Below are 22550 nucleotides of genomic sequence, written 5' to 3' on the forward strand. Positions count from 1 at the left end.
CTTATCTGTGCGATGGGATAATTGTGCCTTTTGCACAGGGTCTTGTGAGGATTAAATGGGAGGATGGGTTTAAAAAAGACGTAATGCTTGATCCGGGGGTTGAGTAGAAGGAATTGCCATCATTGAAACAGCATGCATGAGAATGACCGGACCTAACCATGGTCTCTTGGCATTGGCCTAATCCCCTCCGTTCTCTTGACCATAGACACCTGCATCTGACCTTCCCTGTCCTTGTGCCCTGCCAGTGGTGTTCCTTCTGTTAGGACCCCTCCTTTTCCTCTCACTTGGGTTCCAGTCCTGGCCTTCATTCAAAACCTAGTTCAAACACCCTCTGCTTCTGAGCACCAAGGGGAGTTAACCTCAACTCTCCTTCCTGCTCCCCACTTTCTGCTTTGTACCCCAGCAGTGGGGAAGCTGAGGTGAAACCCAAGGAGACCAGATGACAGTCCTTGATGCTGTGGGCATCAGGGGGTTCTAGGGCAAGGAGAGTGGGAAGACCGTGAGTGACAAATCCAGCTGCCCTTCAGGTCCCCGTGTGGGAAGGAAGGCACTGGCGGGGAGGGGAGAGGGCTCCTCACCTGCATGTGAACTTGTGGACCCCAGTATATTAGCCTGTTCCTAGCTGTAAGAAAATGCTCTCAGCGGAATGAAGGTGTGTGGATGTTTACTGGTGATGTAACATGTAACTCAGTTGTTCATTCATAATATTTTTTCTCCCTTTGGGGTGGTTTATAGGACTTCCATTATGAATTTAGTTACCAGATAGGAAATGCCTCCAAACGCATTTTGTACCGTGGGAGAGATGTCCAGTATTATTTTGCTTTGCCAGCTGGTGAGCCATTGGACAATTATAAAGGTAAGTCACGAGGGAATTTGGTTCACTGGTTTCAAAAACTGCAAAAAAAAAAAGTTAAAATGGAGTATCTACAAAATGAAATGCTATCCAGAGCGTAAGCCACTTGGGAGGAAAAATAGTCCTGAGCTTTTGCCAGGACTGAGCCTATCTGCATATGATGTTCCACTGCTGTCAGAATGTGGAGAAACCTCTCTGTAGCCCACAGGTCCATGAGGACTCTCCTCTGCCTCGTTCTCTTACAGTCACGGTTTCTACTGAGATCACGGATGGCGAAGGCTCCAGCTTACAGCCCTGTGCTGTGGCGGTGACTGTGCTGCCCCGTTACCATGGCAGTGACTGCCCAGGCGAGGATCTGTGAGTAACGGTACACAGAGACATCTAGAGCAGGCTTTGTGTTTCCTCGGGAGATGACTGTTCTCCAAGTTGGCAGCAAGGTGGAGTAAAAGAGTGGTGAGCCTTATCCTCTCCAAATAAGTGAAGGACGTACAGGGGCTCTACCAGTATCATGTGCCACCTGGTGCTTCCATGGCATTTGTGTACCTCCTTCATTTCCAGAAAGCACTTCCTTCTTTGCTTTTAACAGGCTAATGGAGATGTAATTTACATACCATATGGTTTACCCAGTTCTGTGGTTTTGGTATATTTACAGAGTCGTGCAACCATCACCATAATCCACTTTTAGAATATTTTCATCACCACCCAAAAACCCTTCTCACTAGCAGCTTCCTCCTACCAGCCCCAGAAAACCACTAATCTACTTTCTGTCCAATTGCCTGTCTGGCCATTTCATAAAAATGAAAGGATACACTATGTGGTCGTTTGTAACTGGCTTCTTTCATTTAGCATGTTTTTGAGGTTCATCCATGTTATAGCATGTATCAGTACTTGACTCCTTTTTATTGTTGAATACTATTTTATTGAATGGATATACCACATTTTGTTTATCCAGTCATCAGTTGATGGACGTTAGGTTGCTTCCATCGTTTGGCTATCATGAATAATGCTGCTGTAAACATTCTTGTGCAAATTGTTGTGTGTACATGTTTTCATTTCTCTTGGAATAGAATTTCTGAGTCATATAGTAACTTTATGTTTAACCTTTTGAGGAAGTGCCAAACTGTTTCTAAAGAAACTATATCATTTTACATTCCTCCCATCATGTGTGAGGGTTCCACTTTCTCCACATCCTCACCAACACTTGTTATTGTCTGTTTTTATTATTATTATTATTGTTGCCTTCATAGTGTGTTGTGAGGGGATATCTCATTATTGTGGTATTTTGTTTTTGTTTTTTTAAGGAGGTACTAGGATTGGACCCGGGACCTTGTGCATGGGAGGCAGGTGCTCAACCACTGAGCCACATCCTTCTCCCCTCATTATTGTCACTTTGATTTGCGTTTCTCTAGTAACTAACGATGTTGAGCATCTTTTCATAAGCTTTGTATATCTTCTTTGGAGAAACATCTTTCTACATACTTTGCCCATTTTTAAATTTGCCTTTTTATGATTGAGTTGTAGGAATTCTTTACATATTCTTGATACAAATCCCTTTTCAGAGATAGGATTTGCGAATATTTTCTACCAGTCTTTTCATTTTCTTGATGGTGTCCTTTGAAGCACAAATGGGTTTTTTTTTTGTTTGCTTCTTTGTTTTTTGTTGTTGTTATTGTTTACATCCAGCTTATTTATCTTCTTTTTCATTGCTTGAGCTTTTGTTGTCATATATAAGAAATTATTGCCTAACCCAGAGATCATGAAGATTTACTCCCATGTTTTCTTCTAAGACATCTATCGTTTTAGCTCTTATATTTAGGTCTGTGACCTAATATGTAGTTTTCCTTTCTATAGTCTGTAGTTTTCCTTTCTTATCATATCTTTGTGTGGAATTAGTGCCAGGGTCTTCATAGAATCTGTTTGGAAGTATTCCCTTGTATTCTATTATTTGGTAAAAGTGTAAAGAGTTGGTATTAATTCTTCTTTAACTGTTTAGTAAAATTCAACAGTGAAGCCAACTGGGCCTTGCTTTTCTTTGTGGGACATTTTAAAATTAGTAATTCAATCTCTTTACCTATTATAGTTCTACTCAGATTTTCTATTTCTTGAGTCAGTTTCAAAGACTTGTGTTGTTTCTAGGAAGTTTTTCATTTCATCTAAGTTCTCTAATTTGTCGGCATACAGTTTCATAGTGATTTCCTATTCTTTTTTATTTCTCAGTAGTAGTGAGCCTCCTATTTCTTTCCCAATGTTATGAACTTGAGTCTTCTCTTTCTTGGCTAGACTTCTTGGTTAATCTAGTTAAAAATCTGTCAATTTTGTTGCTCTTTAAAAGAACTAACTTTGTTTTGGCTGCAACCACCTAGAGCTGTGCTGGCATCGTCTTCTAGTTCTGGGCTATGTTCCTCACTGCCCAAGAGCCTCTGTCCTTCTCTGTTTGGCTTTTTGTGCCTAAGTTCTGATAAAAGGAGTTTTATAGACTTTTATGACTAGGCAGGAAAATCATTGGTTTCTTGATCTACCTCCCAGTGCTTTGCTTAGAAGGTTCTGGACTCTTGTTATTTCCTCCTTCCCACCATCAACTCCCCTCTCCCTTCCCCCCAAAGTCCCTATCCAGGTACAGTACCTGTTGACTTACCAGGTCTTTGCTGTTTATTGCTCCATTGCTAGTAAGTGTAGATTGTACATGAACATACAGTATTTGTATTCTGGGGTTGTAGCTACAGCTGACAACTCCATGGTTAGGCAGTGTTGTCCCATGGTCTTCTATTCAGCATGAATTACCCTGAATTATGTTTGTTTCTGATTTTTTTTTTTCTGTGCATTTCCTCCTCTGTATCCTTTTAGAGTTTTCTCTGCACATAATTACTCTCTTTGAGTCATTCTCTTCCTTACTGACCCCCCTAAGAAGCTTTTTAATAGGAAATGTCTGGATTGACAGGCTGAAAATTTCTGCATTGCATTTGAAAGATCATGATTACACTTATGTTTCCTTCAGATATAATTCCAGCCTGAAAAATCTCTCTAACCTCCTGCTGGTGGGGAGTTATACAGAAATCAGAAACTATATCACCATGATCACCAAGATTCTGAGTCGTTTGGCTAAGGAAAGCAGAAGCTCCTCATGTGGTCAATGGTCACAGATACAAGATGCATTAATTTCTTCAGTATGCAGATTAGCTTTTACAAATCAGGTATGATGCAAAATGGGTAAGTTTAGCATCTGTGAAACTGTATCAGCAAAGGAGGGCTTCTGGCTGGTTGGCTCATCAGCCAGAAGCCATGATCATGAAATACAATCAAGAAACAAGACCAGCTGATCCAGCCGGCTTGCCTCTGAAAAATGGCTGTGGTGCCTACCATTCACTTCACAAATGAATGCTGCTGGTTTATAAAAGAGGTAGGCTGATACCAGTCAATCATCGCCATGGATAATTCTGCTAAAGTTACTATAAGTGAAAATGATGTAAGTCCAATCTGATTTTATCCTATGGCAAAATGATGCCTTAGAGAGTTAAGTTCATAATTATGTGAACTTGTAGAGAAATGACTGTACCTGAAAAGGGTAATGTCCTTGCTCACAGCATTTCTGAAACTCCTGTCTTATAATTGTCTCTAGAGGACTTTCACATCTACAAAGAACCTATTTTATTATGTTAGAACTCTGAGACACTTTTCCGTGAACTAACATTTTTCTTCTTTCATCATTCTCTCTTACACATTGTCAAAGTATTTCTTAGCTCCGTGCCCTTCTTCTTTCCTCATATCAGTTGTCCAACAGGGTCTGATGAGGTTGACTGTAGAGGCACATGAGAGTAGAGCGGCTGAACTGGTAGGAAAAACCTGAGACCAGCATATTGGTCTCACTAAAGAATGCTCAGCCTCCAGTTAGTCTCTCAGCTAAAAAGCATGCAATCTTCTCTACTTCTACATAAGCAAGTGTAAATTGTACAGCTTGACACTGGTTAAGCTAACTTTCCTTTCCTTTTGTTTGTTTCTCCTCATCAGGAAGAAATGGTCGATTCTGTTCTTATGCTGAGTGACCTCGTAAGTGTCCCTAATAAGGTGAGTCCTATTCTTTCTAAGCATATTTCCTTCTTTTTTGCATAATTTTGAGAGCATCGATCAATTCTTGAACCATGAACTATCCAGTATTACATTTTGGCATTCGTATTAGAAATAGGACTTTCCCTAAGAATTATCTGAATAACTTTACCCATCTCTAATCATTGGTGAACAACTTCTTTCTGATATAAGTTTGAAAACCCAAAGTAGAAATGGGTTGAAAAACTATTATCCATGTTATAAATAATTTTGTAAACAGATTGTTCTTTATTAATAATACGTGGTATTGGATTTTCCCATCCTCGTACCTTCTTTTTTCTCAAATCTCTTCACCCTTTACTCCCTTTTGACTGATATTCTCACTGCATTGCTATTTGAGAAAGGAGAAGGGAGCCCATCAGAACTTCATCTACTCCCAATGGGCACATCTACTACAGCCGTACCTGTCTTCCATGGCCACACTCCGTCATCCTGGAATAATTTCCCTACTTCCAGCAGGGCTTCATCCCTCTATACATGAGCTTTTGATCTTCTCCACGGCCACCTCTTTGTACCTTATTTCAGTGCCTGTGACTGTGCTCTTGGGGTTGTGCAATGTCCAGCCCGTTAGGCTCTAGGTGGTCATTCTGCCTTCCATTCCATTTTGCCCTCTCTCGGAGTTATCTCTGTTCACTGCTCTCTTTGCTGGATTTTCCCTTTCTCCCTCTCCCTCTCCCTCTCTCTCTCTTTCTCTCTCCTTTTAAAAAATACCTTCCTTGAAACTTTACCCTCTTCCAGCTACTACCTAATTTCTATGTTCCTCTTTACAGCAAACCATTTAGAAAATGAGTTCTATAATCGCTGTGGTCTATACTTGCTATTTTGCATTTTAAACTATAAGCATCTGGCTTTCATCTTCATCTTAACACTGACACTGTTCCTGTCAAAGTCACTAAAAATCTCTGTGTGACAGGCCAGCAGATCCCCTCTTTCCAAACCTCTCAGCAACATTCTGCTGGATACTAGTCCTCCTTTGGGGGATACTTCTCTCCTCTTGGTTTCCTGACCCCAAAGTTGTCTTATTAGCCTCATTGACTCTTGACCCTTGCTGGCTTCTCCTCTTCAACCTGATCTTTAAATGTTGAGCAGCTCAGAGTTTGGTCTTGGGCCTCCTTGACTTCTCTATCTACACTTTCTCCCTGGGTGATCTCGTCCAGTATTTTTACATCGAATCTATACAATAATGCCTGAAAAACTTATGTCTCTAACCCAAACCTCTCCCCAAATCTCCAGACTCACACATCCAATTACCATCACTTGGTAATTAACGTGTATGTCAAACTCAGCATGGTCAAGGCAGGGCCCCTCTTCCATTCCTCCTGCCCCTCTCCTCTCAGCTCCATTCCTCTCTCTGTTCTCTCTCTCTTCTCTCTGAGAAGTAGAAGCACCACCTTCTACTTCTCAAGCCAAAAATCCAGTTGTCATCAAAGATTCCTTCCTTTCCTCATTCATCCACATCTAATTAAGTCCTGTCAGTTCTTCCTCAGAACCATGTTTAGAGTCTTCTTACATCTCTCCATCTCTATGGTTCCTCACTCTAATCTAAGCAAACATCATTTCTCATCCAAGTTAACAGTCTCTCAAACTGTTCTCCCAGCCTCCTCTCTACCATCTTATAATACCTTCTACTAACAGCAGCCAGAAGGATTATTTTAAAAGCCTGAATCCATTAAGGCTTTCTCCCTACTTAAAACATCTTACCACGACCTGCTTGATTTGACTCCTTGTCACTTTCCCTTTCTGCTCTCTTGGTTTCTCTTCCCCTTTCTAAACATCCTCTGGGCATACTGGCTCAGAAACTGAGTTCTCAGAGCCTGGATTCCTTTCCCTGGGAGCGTCACCCTTTTTCCCCTGAATAGCTGAGGCTTTTTCGTTCAGCTCTCAGCTCAAACATTACTTTGTCAGAGAAAGTGTCTCCAGTGTACAATCTAAAGGCACCTCTGTCTATTACCTGGTTTGTCTCCTTCAGTGCTTTCACAGTCAGCAACTGTCTTGTTTATTTCCTTATTACACCTCTTCCTTGATGGAAAGGAGCACTCGTTCCTCTTCACTACGTAACCTGGCTGCCATACAGAGCAGGGACTCAGTAGATAGATGAAGGAGGAAGAGACAGATGCCTCTACCACCCGCTCCAGCTCTGCTGCCCAGCTTCGCATCTTCACCATCCTGTGCTTGCTTTACTGCAGTAGTCGCCTATCCGGAAAGGCTGATCCTCCCTGGAGCATCTTCTCCTCCCTGCTGCCAGAGCTATCCTCACTGAAACACGTACCACAACCTGGCCAAGTCACTCCTTTGCTTTACGACGTGTAATGATTCCCTAGGACTTCAAGCAAGTACTTGTTTCTGAAATCAGCATATCAGATAAGGACTTCACCTGCCCCCACTTACTCTCTGCACATCGCCTTGCCCATCTCCCCACGGAGCCGCCCTCTGTGCTCCAGTCACTCCAAATGTTCCTCACTCACTAAATCTATGAGGCCCTGTAAGCGCTACCTGAAATAGGATATTTCCTTCAACCTGGAGCACTCTTCAGCCTCCTTCCCTTGAGAAAATAGGACTGTCTTTTCAAAGCTAGATCCAAATGCCACCTTCTCCATGAAGTCTTCCTAGAGGCCTGAGGCAGTGTTCATTTCATTCTAGAGCAATCTACACATGACTCTAATGGCTTTGACTTGTAATTATTTACTCGACATCTGACTTCCAGCTCTAGACCCCCCGTTGTCTAAAATCACACACTGTGTGTTAGTTAAAGTCCTGTGAACCACAGTGACAGATCAACCCAGAGGGCTCAGGGCTTCAACGCAGCGGGAGTTGATGACTCATTCACATGCCTTCCGCAGAAGGTGCTGGGTGGGTGGCCTTCCACACAGTGACTCAGGGACCCAGGCTGCTTTTGCCTCTGCCCCCACACCTCCTCTAGGTGGCTCCCTAAGCTGGGAGAAGAAACAGCCCCTGCTAATAATATTGCACTGGGAGCGGCTCACCTCACTCCTCTCATGTTCCACTGGGGAGAACTGGTCACAAGGTCATCCTTGGACACAGAGGGACCTGGGAAATAGACTCACCTCCCAGAAATGTCCCTACATGAGGGTCGGGGAGCATGAATCTGGTGAAGAGCCAACCGTCTCTTCCACAAGCCCCTCTCCTTCCATCTCTGAACCTCAAGGTTGGCCCAGTTCTTAGCTCAGGGAGGCAGGTAAAATTGAACGTGTTTGTCATTTCCAGGGTAACCATTTCTGATGTGCTTGGTAAGAACAACAAAAAAGGCCAGTGTGGAAAGTGGGAATAATGCATTCTTTGAAGCACTTGTTTTATGTTGGGTAAAGATCATTTTGTCAATTTCAAGTTCTGTTTTAATAAGTCACTTCATCTCTGGGGCCTTTAATAGTAGTTTCGCTGTATTTCCAAATAATTTAATTTTATTCTTGATAGAAGAGTTTGATGTTAGACGATATCTGTAAGTTGCATTTTGGTTAAATAAACATGACCATCAGAAAATAGAATTTAATATCATTAATTTATCATTTCACTGGACACACATTTAATTAACACCTGCTGGGAGCTGCTAAACTACATAGAAGAAAAATATTTAGTCTTTATTTTTTAGGAACTGATGATTTTTAAATATGTAAACAGATATACTTGAATAAATGTGCTAAGTCTTATAATTAGGAGAATGACAGAATTCCTCAGAAACTCAGGCAACCGTATAGCTAACCGTGTCTGGTGAACAATTGAAGTTGGTTTTAAAAGGTAAGTAGAAAAAAATCATTATTAATTTTGTCAGGTATGATAAGGGCATTGTGGCATAGTTTTAGAAAGAGTCCTTGTGTGTTAGTGATAGGCACTGAAGTACTAATGCATAAAATTAATGTCTGAAATTTGATTGAAAACATATATTTTTTTAAGTTGAGCAGGTGACAGAAGAAAAACTACGCCAATGAATGATAATTGTTAAAGGTGGGAGTGGGCGGGCGTATTATGCTACTATGCTCTTCTCTTTACCTTTGTGTATGTTTTTGGATGGTCCATTTGAAGAGTTTAAACATAAGGGAGAGAGAAGGAACAGACAATGGAAAGGCCAGACAATGATAGGGTAAAGACATTTCAGGCAGAGGGGATATGTTTGGCATCATGCAAAGGCCTCGATTATTTGGGAACACTCACAAGTTCCCAAAATGCCTCAAGAATAGAATGCATACGTCTATGGTGATGGACAATATCTCTACACTGCAGCCAAGACAGTTCCATCCATCTGCCCATGGAATCTAAGCCCCTCTCAATCAGAGAGAGAGGACATCACCATCCCCAAATCCTCAAGACTGAGGAAGGAACCAGCATAAGGACACCTGCAGTTATGGGCTAAAGTAGACTTATTAGTATTCTAGCAATGGAAGATCTTGTAACATTGATATAAAGACAGTGGCCACCAGAGTTTCTGAGGAGAGGGAGAGGGAAGAATAGGTATAGCTCGGGGCATTTTGGGGACATTGGAATTGTTCTGAATGACATTGCTATGACAGATACAGGGCATTATACATTTTGTCAAAACCTATAAAAATGTGTGGTGCAAAGTATAAACTGTAATGTAAACTATTGACATAGTTAGTAGCGATACTTCAAAATATGTTCATCAGTTGTAACAAATGCACCACACTAATGAAAGTGGAGAAAGTGTGTGTGGGTGGGGGTGGGATATATGGGAATCTCCTATATTTTTGATGTATCATTTATGTAATCTAAAGCTGCTTTTAAAATTTTTTTTAAAGATTTAGTATTTAATTCATCAGGAAAAAAAGATTGCATATGGTGATAGGAAGAGAGAAGACTTAGAAGGATGTTGGGGCCAACTGGTGAAGGGATTTGTGAAGTTATTGTTAGATTTCAAACCAAGCAACATTTTAAAGCATAAATGGTCCTGTTAGAGACCATTTATTTTAATTTGGTCATTTAATGCCTCAAGAAACTGAATATCAGAGAGCAAATGGTTACTTATGAAGTTGGCCAATAATCATCAGCCAGCTAGAGACCAAACCTGGATATAAATCCAATTCCTTTGAACCTTATTTTAGTAATTTAAAAATAACAATAAAGAGAAAGTACCTTCTTCTTAACTCCAATCCTAATAAAGGAGGCAGGAACACGTGCATATCATGCATCCTGAAACAGTTCGCTTCCATCTCCTCTTCTCTTGTAGCTAACCTTCAGGAGTGCGGTGCTGCTCCTTAAACACGCCCGAGCGCTCCTTCCTCACAGCCAGCTCCCTGGGAGGCTTGTGATTGACAGAGGACTGGTGTCAGAACTCGCCTTTCTTGTTTCTGGAGTCTTCAATGTATCTGATGAAGAAAAACCTAGGAATGCAGACTATTTGCAAGAGGAAGGAATTAAGGTCATCTCAGATTTATCATTAGTAAGTCCTGCTTTTCCTTCTCCCACAGACGGTGTTTCCTCTACCCCAGGAATTCGACCTGTATTTTAATAACTGCTCAAAAGCAAAAATCAAGTTAGTTCCTGAAGTTATTGTGTTTTTTTATCCTGGGTGGTAGCTTAGGATTTAGAAATTTTCATTTTGAACTTTGTGTTACATGATAATATTGTAACGTGTCCAATGAAACGTTGCTTCTGCTCCATTCTTGTGTTTTTGGTGGGTTTTCATTTGGAATGTTAAGGATGGGTTGACTTAGAAACATTGTTTCTCAGGATACTGTCTGTTTTTTGAGGAATCATGTGGAGTAATGCAAACGCTTTCTAACATGCACTGATTTTAAAAGTAGCCCTGCTGATTTAGAGCTACTAAAAAGAAGTAAAAATTTACTTCAATACTTTCTGTAGCAGTAACTATGGGACATTAACTCAGTGATTTTTTTTCAGCCAATGAAATAGCTAATGCTTTCAAAAAGCAGTGAGATAATAGATGGTGCTTTCATTACCCCTCACTTACCCATTTATCATCATTTTAGAAAATGAAAAAAGACTGTGATTCTGAAGTTGATACATTTTAAAACAACTATTTCATACTTACCCTGTAAGCCTCAGACACTATGTTCATGTTTACCATCTAGTCTTCAAGTTTTAAAAGTAATCATAATATTAAGACTCTCCTTTCTTGGACTAACTACCCGTAAGAAGCATGGCAGCTGTTTATAGAACGAATCAAATGTCAGAGAAAGATGTGTCAAAACCAAAGAAAACTGTGTTTCATTACGATCTGCCATTTATATCCTTGTATCAAAATCTTTGCTCATGCAAATGAATCCAAATTAATTTGGGACTGGCTATCTTTTCAGTTATTCTCCACCCTCCCCTGGTTCTGAATTCAAGACGACTTAGTTGTCTGTGTGGGGGAACACTGGAATCTGCCACCCTGTCTGTTTCAGAGCTATCTCTCCTCCAGTAAGGAGCTTCAGCTCCACGTGGGCACTGGGCAGGTGGATTTCCAGACCCGGCTTCATCGCGACCTTGAGCACTCAGTCCAGAGCATCGGGCCTGTCATGGTTCACTTACCGGGAGAGCTCGCTGGGATTGGTCCTGCTGGGACAGAAACGTGCTATATAAGCCAACTCATGCTCTTCAAAAAGAACCTGTACCCATGGGGACAAGCTCCTGGTCAGGTAAGACGTAACGGATAGCCGTTAAATCATGTCAGCTCTGCAGTAATTGTGCTTTGATGATAAGCAGAGAGCTCAGGTTGGCACGTTCACATCTGATTTTCAATTCCAACCGAATTGAAAATGATAACTTATTCTTACCCGAGAAGATCACAATTCTTCCAGAAAGATCATGGCAAATCCAGGTATCACTGGTACTTCAGGATCTGACCCATTCGCTATTTCCTGAGGGGAATTTCAAGTCCATTCTCAAGAGTACAAAGATTTGAGGAGGGTGGGGTATGTGGTACCATGATTATGCCAGACACGAGGATTGCTGATCTCTTGGATGTGTTTCCTGGATTCTGAAATCAAATGAAAAATGACTTGAGTGAAGCTTGAGAAGGAACGGCTCCTGCAGATCTCCTAGAATGTGTCTCTTTTCTTCCACACTCACTTGTAATGTCCATTTAGGCTGACCCTGAGGATGGCCACTGGATCCTGGCAGGGTGGGCCGAGGAGGGGAGGCTGGGAAGACCGAGGACTGGCCCCTTCACTGGGCATTGTTGTCAGCATCTGCTTCATTTTCTGTGACCCCAAAATCGCCATGAGGTCCTGGAGGAAAGAGAGTGCGTCTTCTAAATGTCCATTTGCTCAGCCCTGGCTGAAATACCTGGGTCATTTGGACACCCAGTAAACCAATGAATGTACCGTCAATCGATGGACATTGAGCCTGTGCACTGCCCTGGGGCTAGGACGGCCACCTGCCTGGGGCAGAGGGATCCCCGCCCTGGACGCTGAAGGAGCGATGTTACTGAGCTCTCCATTTTGGTTAAAAATCCTCATCTTGTAAAACATTCAGTTTTTAGAGAAATGAAAATGGCTAATCAGCAAATGAATACAATTCAACCTAACAATAAAGAAATGGAAATTAAAATAAGAGGTTTTATTTCAACTTATGAAAGTGTAGTCCTTTGAAAACACTTAATCCTTGGAGAGGTGTTGTGTGTTAACCAGTGTCTCAGTTGATACAAATTTTCTGATAAGCACTTTGTCACTGAGTTCCAGGAGTCTCAAAATTCTGAACCTACTTGCTAAACTTCTTGGAATCTACCCTGAGGAAGTAAGAAAAGATTTTTTTCATATCAAGATGTTTTATTTATTTATTCCAAACAATATTATTTATGATGAAAATTACTTAAATGTTCACTTTAGGGTAACAATTATCTGATTATTTAAATGAATTATGAGAATCCATATACAGCCAATTAAATTTTTTTAGCGATTTGAGGAGATGCTATGCAAAGACAAAGAAAATAGAATACTGAATTCTCTGCTCAGTATGATCTCAATGCAGAAAAAATGTTTAGACTGTGACTCCCCAAAGTTTGACTTCTCCAAGCTAGGGGATGATAGGCAAGTTATGCCTTCCTAATTTTCTACAATTAGGAGATATTCCATTTTCTCTGATTTTTTAAAATGAAAAATAGAACCAAAAGAATAAAAGTTTTAAGAATTCATTTTATTAAGAACGGTAAGAGTAAAGAATTAAAGTCAGCCAACATCCTGATATCCTAACTAGTGAAACTACTGTTCTTTTTCTAAGTTACCCCCAGTTTTTTGTCCTCAGATTCATAATTTTAAAAACTGTAATAGTAAACATCCCCTTATTTTGGCTTTCTGCTTTTCTCACTTAACTCGACCGCTGTCATCACTTGCTCTGAGATGGTCTTTGTTTCCAAAGGTCGATGGCGCCGTTGGCCTCAGCCTCTACAATTGCTCCAGCAGAAGGCTCATCAGCAGGGCAAGGCTCAGGAAGCCCCTGACTGTGGAGTTTGGAGAGGAAGATGGCTCAGTAAGGGGAGCTTTCCCAGTCATCTCTGCCCCGTTCAGCCTGCACTGCTTGTAACACATTTCCTTGAACAGAGGCAAATTTTGCTGAACTTGTTTTCCCTTTATTGACAGGACAATCAAAGAAATAAAACAACATTTAAATTGCTTCGGAATAAAGTGAATTTCCATCAGTTCATTGGGACTTCTGAAAACTCCCACGAATCTCTGCAGATAAGAATTGAATTTTCTAAACCCATCACAAGAGCATTTCCCGTCATGTTGCTAGTAAGGTGTGCAGAGGCTTCAGAGATGATGGGGATGGTGGAAATGGGATGGAGCATGAAATAACAACCTCAAGTAGGTTTTGTGGGGGGAAAAAAACACAGTAAATTAAATTGCATTGTAAAGCAGTAATGAAGTCCATTGTCTAGAGAAAATATATTTTGTGTTCTACTGTCCAGTGAATAAGCTTCCATGCTTTGTTTTTTGAAACTGGATTCCTGCCTGTTATATTTATTGGAGTAAGAAACAGCTGAATTGCTAGTAATACATGTAGTCTCAACTAGGAATTGAATTCTGAGTACAGACCTAGGCCAGATTTCTTTGATTTATTCCTTTTTTTCCCCAAAGGGAAATTCTAAGAGGAAATGTATTCCAATTAACATGATAGGACACTTGGTAAAATTAATCATATTTCTCAGTAATGTTGCACTCATGAGACTTATAAGACGTTTTATGACTATTCCACTGGAGGGCTAAATAAATGAAAACTGAAAAGATTCTTTTGAGATCATGCTTTTAAAGTGCAGTGAAACCATTGTGTCCTGGGCTTTTCTTTATTGAGAGGTTTTTAATTATTGATTCAATCTCTATACTTGTTATAGGTCTATTGAGATTTTCCATTTCTTCTCATGTCAGATTAGATAATTGGTATGTTTCTAGGAATTTGTCTGTATAATCTAGGTTTAATAATTTGTTGGTATATAATTGTTCCTCATGCTGTCTTAGAACCCTTTTTATTTCTCTATGGTTGGAATACCCCACTTTTACTCCTAATTTTAGTTGTGTTCTCTCCCTCTTTTTCTTTGTTAGTCTGGCTAAAGGTTTGTAATTTTATCTATCTTTTCTCTAATGTTTTTCTATTGTCTATTTTGTTTATCTTAGGTATAATATTTAATATTTCCTTCCACTAACTTTGGGTGTAGTTTGTTCTTATTCTAGTTGCTTTAGTTGTGAAGTTAGGTTGTTCACTTATGATTTATTTTCTTTTTTAATATTATCATTTAGAATAATAAATTTCCCTCTGAGCACTGCCTTCACTGCCACTCATAAGTTTGCGTATGTTGTGTTTTTGTTTTGCTCATCTCAAGATATTTCCTACTTTCCCTTGTGATTTCTTCTTTGACTCATTGGTTGTTCAATAATGTGTTGCTGAATTTTCAAATATTAATAAATTTTCCAGTTTTCCTTCTATTATTGATTTCTAATTTATTCCATTGTGATCTGAGAAGATAATTTGTATGATTTCAAGTTTTTTAATTTATGAAGATTTTAGTTATGACCTAATATATGATGTATCCTGGAAAATGTTCCATGTGCATTTGAGAAGAATGTGTATTCTGCTATTGTTGGGTGGAATGCCCTAAATACGTACATTAGGTTTAGTTGTTTAAAATTGTTGTTCAAGTCCTTTGTTTAATTATTAGTCTTCTATCAATTATTGATAGTGGTCTTCTGAAGTCTCCAACTATTATTGTAAAACTTTATGTGTCTCCCTTCAAATCTGCCAGTTTTTGCTTCAGATATTTTGGAGCTCTACTGTGAAGTGCATAATTATTATATAGTCTTCCTGGCTTGAAATGTTTATCAATATATAATATCTTTCCTTCTTTCTTATAATTTTTTTCTTAAAATTTTTGTCTAACAATAATATAGCCACTCTGGTACTCTTTTGATATTGTTTATATGGGATACCTTTTTCCAGATTTTTACTTTCAACCTCTTTGTGCTTTGTACTTAAAGTGAACCCCTTGCAGACAGCATATAGTTAGATGATTATTGTGCTTTTTCATCCAATCTGCCAATCTCTACCTTTTAATAGGGGAGTTTAATCCACTGAAATTTAAGATAATAACTGAGAAGAAAAGACATACTTCTGTGATTTTAGGTATTTGTTTTCTGTATGTCTTGAATTATTTTCATTCCTCAATTTCTCCATTACTGCTTTTTTATATATTTAGTTGCTTTTCTATAGTGTACCATTGTGATTCTGTTCTTTCCTTTTCTCTATATATTTTTTAGTTATTATTTTACTGGTTTCCTTTGTAATTACAATGAATATCTTAAACTAATAACAACCTGGTTCAACTAGTACCAATGTGTTTCAATGTACACAAACTCTCTACTCTGGTATATCTGCATTCCTCCCCCTTTCATGTTGTTATTGGCTCAGGTTTCATCTTTATACTTTAAATGTGTCTTAGCTTGTCAAAGGCTGCCAATGCAAAAGTACCAGAATGAGTTGGCTTTTATTTGGGGTAAAACTTATAGTTCCAAGGCTGCAAAAAATATCCAAATCAAGGCATTATCAGAGATGCTTTCTCACCAAATGTCAACTGCTAGCAGATCTTGGAGTCCAGCCACATGGTGAAGCAAAATGGTGGGTCTATTGGTCTCTTTCTGCTTTCTCTTTGAGCCCAGCTGTGGACAGTCAGGCATCTCTCCCTGGACCTCATCTCCCTGAGCCTCATCTCCTTGAGCCTCTCAGGGCTTCTTTGCTTTTCTGCAGCTGTAGCCAAACCTGGAGTCCTCTCTCACACAGGGCAGGGTCAAAATGGCAGCGCTCCCTTTCTCTGTGTCTCTTCTCTCTGTGTGTTCTCAATTTATATAAGGCTCCAGCAAAGGAGAACCAACCTGTGTCACAACTCACTGACATAGTCCAATCAAAAGCCCAAAGCGATCTCCTTGAAAGTAATCTAATCAAAGGTCCCTTAAATGAATCTAATGCAATCAAACATCCCCACACCTACAGGACTGGATTAAAGAACAGAATACTTTCTGGGATTCAAAAAATTCAATCTGTCACAATATGCCAATTAACATAGATTTTAAATGTTATTTTGCACACTTGACTATTAATTCATATGGGGGGGAGCAGTTACAAACCAAAAGTACAGTAATACAGGATTTCATATTTTCCAATGTAGTTACCTTCACCAATGTTCTTTATTTCTTCTTATGGCTTTGAGTTACTGTCTAATATCTTTTCATTTCAGCCTGAAGGATTTACCTTAGCATTTCTTGTGGGTAGGTCTTCTCATAGTGAATTCTTTCAGTTTTTGTTTATCTGTAAGTCTTCATTCCTCCTTCATTTTTTGAAAGATAATTTTGCCAGATATAGAATCCTTGGTTGGAAGTTTTTCTTTAAGGAATTAGATACACCATCCCACTGTCCTCTGGCCTCAATGATTTCTGATGAGAAATCTACTGTTAATCTTATTGAGGAATCCTTTGTTTGTGACAAGTTGCTTCTTTCTTCCTACTTTCAAAAGCCTCTCTTTGTCTTTGCATTTTTGCAGTTTTGCTATAATGTCTTAGGCTATCTTGCTTGGAGTTCAGTGAGCTTCCTGGGTGTGTCTATTCACATATACAATCAAACTGGTGAAGTTTTCAGTCATTATTTATTCAAATACATTTTCTACTGTCTTCTCTCTCCCTTGTTCTGGAACTCCAATAATGTGTATGTTGGTACACTTGATGCTGTCCCACAAGTGCCTCAGGTTCTGCTACTTTTCCTTCATGATTTCTTCTTTTTGCTCCTCACATTGGATAATTCCAATTGCCATTTCTTTAAGTTCACTAATTCTTTTGTCTGTTCAAATCTGCTATTGAATCCATCTAGTTAATTTCTTATTTCAGTTACTATACTTTGCAGCTCCAAAATTTCTGTTCAGTTCTGTTTGGTTCCTTTTTTATCATTCCCACCTCTGTTTTTCTCAGCTGTTTTCCCAATTTCCTTTAGTTTTTTGTTTATGGATTCTTTTAGCTCATTGCACATATTTAAGAAAGTTGATTTGGAGTCTTTGGCTAATTGTTCCAATGTGTGAGTTTCCTCAAGGGTGATTTCTGGCCATTTTTTTCCCATTTCTTTGTGTGTTTTGTAATTTTTCATTGATAACTGGACATTCTGATTATGTTGTTATAACTCCAGAAATCTAGTTCTCTAATTCCTTTGTGATGGGTAATTTTTTGTTATTGTTCATCTTTTTCGTTGCTGTTTTTATTATTGCTCAGGGTTGGAGTCAGCAACTTACGACTTTTCAAACTATTTTTGCTTCCAAATAGGGAATAGAAAGAGACAAGAGGGGGAAAAAATGGGTATTGCCTCTCTATAATTCCTCTGGTCTTTTTTCCTAAGGAAGAACTTGGAGCAATGTCCGCCCTTGAAGCCAGCCCCTCCCCGCCCCCCCTCAGTGATCTAAAGTAGCTGATCAAAAGCAGTGATCAGCATTCAGAGCACACACACTCCCAGATTTGGTGGGATTAGCCCACCCTGGTACCAGCCAGGGACACTGGGAGTCTGGGCTGCACCAGGAGCCATGCAGCTGGAGAATGGGAGGTGGTTGTCACTGCACAGAGGGTGAAATTCAAATATTTACAAACATTTACCAGTCTCTTCCTCCAGCTCTTCCCTGGATATTGCACGGTATTCCACTAGACTCCAGAGTTTCGATATAGTTAATTCAGACAGTTATTGCCAGATTAATAATTGCCAGATTGTTTTGGTGGAGGGATTGTTCCTGGAGTTTCCTACTTAGCCATCTTTCCACAGTCCTCTCTGCTATTTCTTTTATTTCCACAATCTATGCTGGTTTTTATTGTTCTTATTTTTTACTATGGATATCTGTTGCATATTCTTTTTATGAAATGAAGAATAAAAACTGTACTATGGAAGTTTCATTAAAAGACCCAATTGGTGCATTGGAGTATTGACCCCTGTCATTCCCAGACTGCCTCCTTTCTGTGAAAAGAATGGCACAAAATTGTATGACAAAAGTCTTTGGGTGAAAAAAACAACTTAAACATCACTATGTTTTTTATCTCCTAGATTCTCTAAGAAACCTACTCCCTCTGCCTTTTTTGTGAAACAGATCTACTTTTGGAATGAACAAATTGTACAGATTTATATACCTGCTGTTTCCCTGAAAGGTCAGTGGAAATGAGATCTTTTAATTTCCTATTCTTCTTATGTAATGAAAACAGCTGCTATTATATCTATATCAGATAGCAACATTATTTTATTTGTGATTAAAACACCAACATAATTTCTTTGACTGTTTATATTCAAACTATGGTTAAATAATAGAAAAGAAATATGAAAACTAGACCATAATAAATTGCAATCTTTGTTATGAAGGGAAGGTAGGGGGATAGATTACTATTCATGAGACACTTCCCAATCTCTGAGACAATAACATCAATTCAAGTATATCATCTTCTATGCAGTCCATATTTAAGTTTTTACAATTTCCTCTTAATGTCTTCTATGGCTCTTTATATTTTTATTCAGAATTAAGTCATCATTCATGTAATGCATTTCACTGCCACGTCCCTTTAGTCTCCAGACTAAAATCTAAAGCACATTCCCCCAATTGTTGTTTTTTCTAGACATTGACTTTGCTTATGAAACCAGGTCAGCTATTTTTTGAATGTCTCTCATTCTAGATTTGTCTTATGTTTCCTCATGATTAAATTCAGTTTACAGATGAGTACACAGGTGATACAGTGTCCTCACTGTATCACATAAGGCTGTATGTCACAGTACAAGTGAGGTTGAGTATGGTATTGTGGTCAAGGAGATAACCACCTTTCTCTCCATTTTAATGAAACACATTTCCTTTCATAACCAGTAAGCAGTCTGTATGGTGACACTTGTGGTATTTACCTTATTTCCCAAATGACTTTTACCTCATAGTTTTAAGCAACCATTGGTGATACATAAGGGACTGCGAAATGCTGATTTTCTAATTCCATCTTTTTTTCCTGCATTTATTAGCTGGCATTCTTTGATAAAGAAAAGTTCTCCCACACTCTCTCACACTTGCCACTATGAATGCATAGATTTTATTTTAAAAATTCATTGTTTTTTTAAATATTTACTTCATTTACTTCTTTTTTCTTTTTGATGTTCAGATTGTCCCAGTGGGAGCTCTCTCAAAATGGTTCCTGTATATTTTTGACATGACATATTAGTTTCTGAATGCTTCCTTGCATTCTGTCCTAGACTTACCTTGCGCTTTTTCTGCCTTTCTTTAATAAGCCTTGGTTGTTTAATGGGAATGTTATTTAGCAAACAGGATCTGGGCACCAGATGAGCTCATTGCTACTGGAGTGCCATTATTTCTGATGCTGTTTAATAATTAGATTCAAGTAGTTTTTGTGTGTGTGTATGTGTGTAAAGTTAATAAAATGAATTCATACTCTTTCCTCCAACTCAATTCCAACACCCCAAGTTCTTTCTTACTGTCCCCCATTCCGTATTTTGATCCCCCTTTTCCAACGCTAGTTTTCTATAACATCAATATATTTACTCATTTGTTTTTTCCTACAATATACACAAAATATTTTCAGAATTACAACATCAATAATCCTACCAACAATAAACCTACTAGATAAAGTTCAATATTTCTTTTCAGTTTTGTTTTATTTTTTTCATTTTTAGATTATATTGCACTAAGAACATACAGTCAAAAATTACTTGAATTGTTTTCTCTACATACAGTTTGCTATCAATTTTACATACATTTAGGCTCATTTCTTTTTGCATAATTCAACTTTATGCATTTTATAATATGAATTAGATTGACCATTTCTTCATATATTTACAGGCCATTAACACTTATTCTTTGATCTGTTCACATATACTAATTTTTCTATTGAGTTTGTTTTTTTTTAACTTTTAAAAGTTCTCTAGGAGATTTGCCCATTTTGTCTGATATAGTTTACAAACATTTTCTAACAGTTTGTCATTTATTTTTACTTTGTTTTTAGTGGACTTTTCTGTCTTAGGAAAGTTTTCTCTTTTTCCCATAGTGAAATTTAACAAACTCTCCTTGTATTCAATTTTGAGCCACAGTTAGAAATTCATTCCTTACAGCCAGGTTATAAAAGACACCATTCATGTTTTCTTTTACTATGTCTATGGTTTCAGTTTTTAAAGGTTGCTCATCAATTCAAGCTTATTATTGTATACAAAATGAAGTATGGATCTAATTTCATATTTTTACAAATGGCTGTTATTTAGTTGTCCCAACACCATTTATTAAAAAGTCTTGGGGGTAATTTTTTACACAGATGAAATGTTAAATGTTTATGCTCCTAAACATGAAAATTACTAATCCACAAAACTAAGCTAATACCATATTAGTCATAATGCTAGACTTACTTGGCTGAGTGCAGACTGAGGGCATGCTGATAATTGACAACCTGCCTGAGGGAGGTGAGGAGAAGCAGAGAATGAGCTTGAATGGGACGTGGAGAAACTGCCTCCACTCTTTTCTATCCCCATAGGGCAGTAGGGTGATCTGATCAGGTTGTCCAGAGGGACTTAAAACACAAGCTAGTATGGACACTCTGTTTTCCTTCCCAAGTACTCCATCATTCCTAAATGAAAATCTGTATCCGGAAGCTTTGACTATATATGTATGTATGTGTGTGTGTGTGTGTGTATTTTTTTTAAAAATAGGCTTACCCCCATTCCAAGATGGCTCCCTTGTCTGTTTGCTCATTGTTGTTTTTTTCATTTGTTATCTGTTCATTGTTTTTTCTCATTGTCTGCTCATTGTTTTTACTCAATGTCTACTCATTGTTTGTTTGTCTTCTTTAGGAGGAACCAGGAACCAAACCTGGGACCTCCCACGTGGGCGGTGGGCCCTCAACTGCTTGAGCCACATCTGCTCCCTTGACTAGATATATTTAACTCACAATTTAAATGCTCCTGGGAGAGAGAGCTGCAAGAATTTGAAAGCTCTGTGCTCTTTCAACCTCTGCCCGTCTCCCGCTCTTCATCCCCACCATTCTACTACTCTATCTTTGGGATGGATCGTGCATTTCTGCAAACATCAGGAGGAGTTTATTTACTTATTTATTTATTTCTATTTTCAGTTGCCAACTCAGGTTATTTAGCCTTATTAGATGCCGACTATGACAGAAAACCTCCAAACAAATATTTAGCTAAGGCAGTGAACTACACAGTACATTTCCAGTGGCTCTGTTGCCTATTATGGGATAAGAGAGAGTGGACATCTGAACGCTTCTCTCCACAACCAGGAACTTCTCCAGAAAACATTAACTGCAGGTATAGACCTACTGTTGAGAAAGAATTTGGGGTTTTTAGTAAGTGACTATATTTTCTTCTGCATTTACTTAGCCCCTGGAGACTTGGCTGAATCAGGTCCACCTATAAAAAACCTGGAGCAATTTTGGTTTGTATGATTCCAAGAATATGTGCCTTTTATTCCCTTCTACTGTCATTTTTTGTCTGTAAGTCTTGGCTCTCCTCCTCTGTTGAGGCCTCCAAGGAGCACGGTCTGGTTTTAAAATTCTCTTTGCACCCAACCCCTCCCCATGGAGGCAGGTTTGTACTAGGTGTTTAGCAGATGTCTGTTAAAGGGATGATTCATAGACAAATGTGTCTATGAATCATCCCTTCAGCAGACATTTCATAGACAAATGCCAGGACTCAGTACTGACTGGTTTGTGGCCAGGCAGGTGGCAATTCTGCCCTCACCATTGCCTACCACGCACCTCACTTCCTCACTTCCAGAGGAATCCACCTTGGGGTGTGGTTGTGAAGGTGAATTTTATGATACAAGAAAAGTCAGTGGTTGTAGCTACCAATTATAGAATACTTGTAACACTGGGGACTGGCATTTAGGACAAAGCCTAGTTGACAAGGTCAGTCCACAGCTAGGCTGTCATTTGCACCTGAGACTCTAATTCTAAAGGCTTATACTAGAGATGTATGTGGTTTGCTGTAAAGTCAAGAGGGAGAATGATTAGTAATGGTGACAAGGACAGTCTCATGGGAACTGCAGCTCAAAGCCCAGAGGACTGGTATACCAGATACCTGGTATATCGTAAAAACAGAGCCCTTTGGTTCCAGCTTAAGTTTGGCT

The 22550-nt window shown here is 39.0% G+C and overlaps 1 protein-coding gene across 1 annotated transcript in view; it reads left to right on the forward strand.

The window, feature by feature from the left end:
• PKD1L1 (polycystin 1 like 1, transient receptor potential channel interacting) overlaps window positions 1-22550 on the forward strand; it is a 166191-nt gene that overhangs the window by 61430 nt on the left and 82211 nt on the right. The window contains 10 exon segments of the mRNA XM_071215041.1: window positions 736-856; window positions 1099-1210; window positions 3849-4044; window positions 4859-4915; window positions 10152-10364; window positions 11332-11565; window positions 13286-13396; window positions 13507-13664; window positions 18482-18582; window positions 21538-21730. Of these exon segments, the coding sequence (XP_071071142.1) occupies window positions 736-856; window positions 1099-1210; window positions 3849-4044; window positions 4859-4915; window positions 10152-10364; window positions 11332-11565; window positions 13286-13396; window positions 13507-13664; window positions 18482-18582; window positions 21538-21730 (1496 nt within the window).

The sequence above is a fragment of the Dasypus novemcinctus genome, chromosome 5, assembly GCF_030445035.2.
Source record: "Dasypus novemcinctus isolate mDasNov1 chromosome 5, mDasNov1.1.hap2, whole genome shotgun sequence".
Taxonomy (NCBI): domain Eukaryota; kingdom Metazoa; phylum Chordata; class Mammalia; order Cingulata; family Dasypodidae; genus Dasypus; species Dasypus novemcinctus.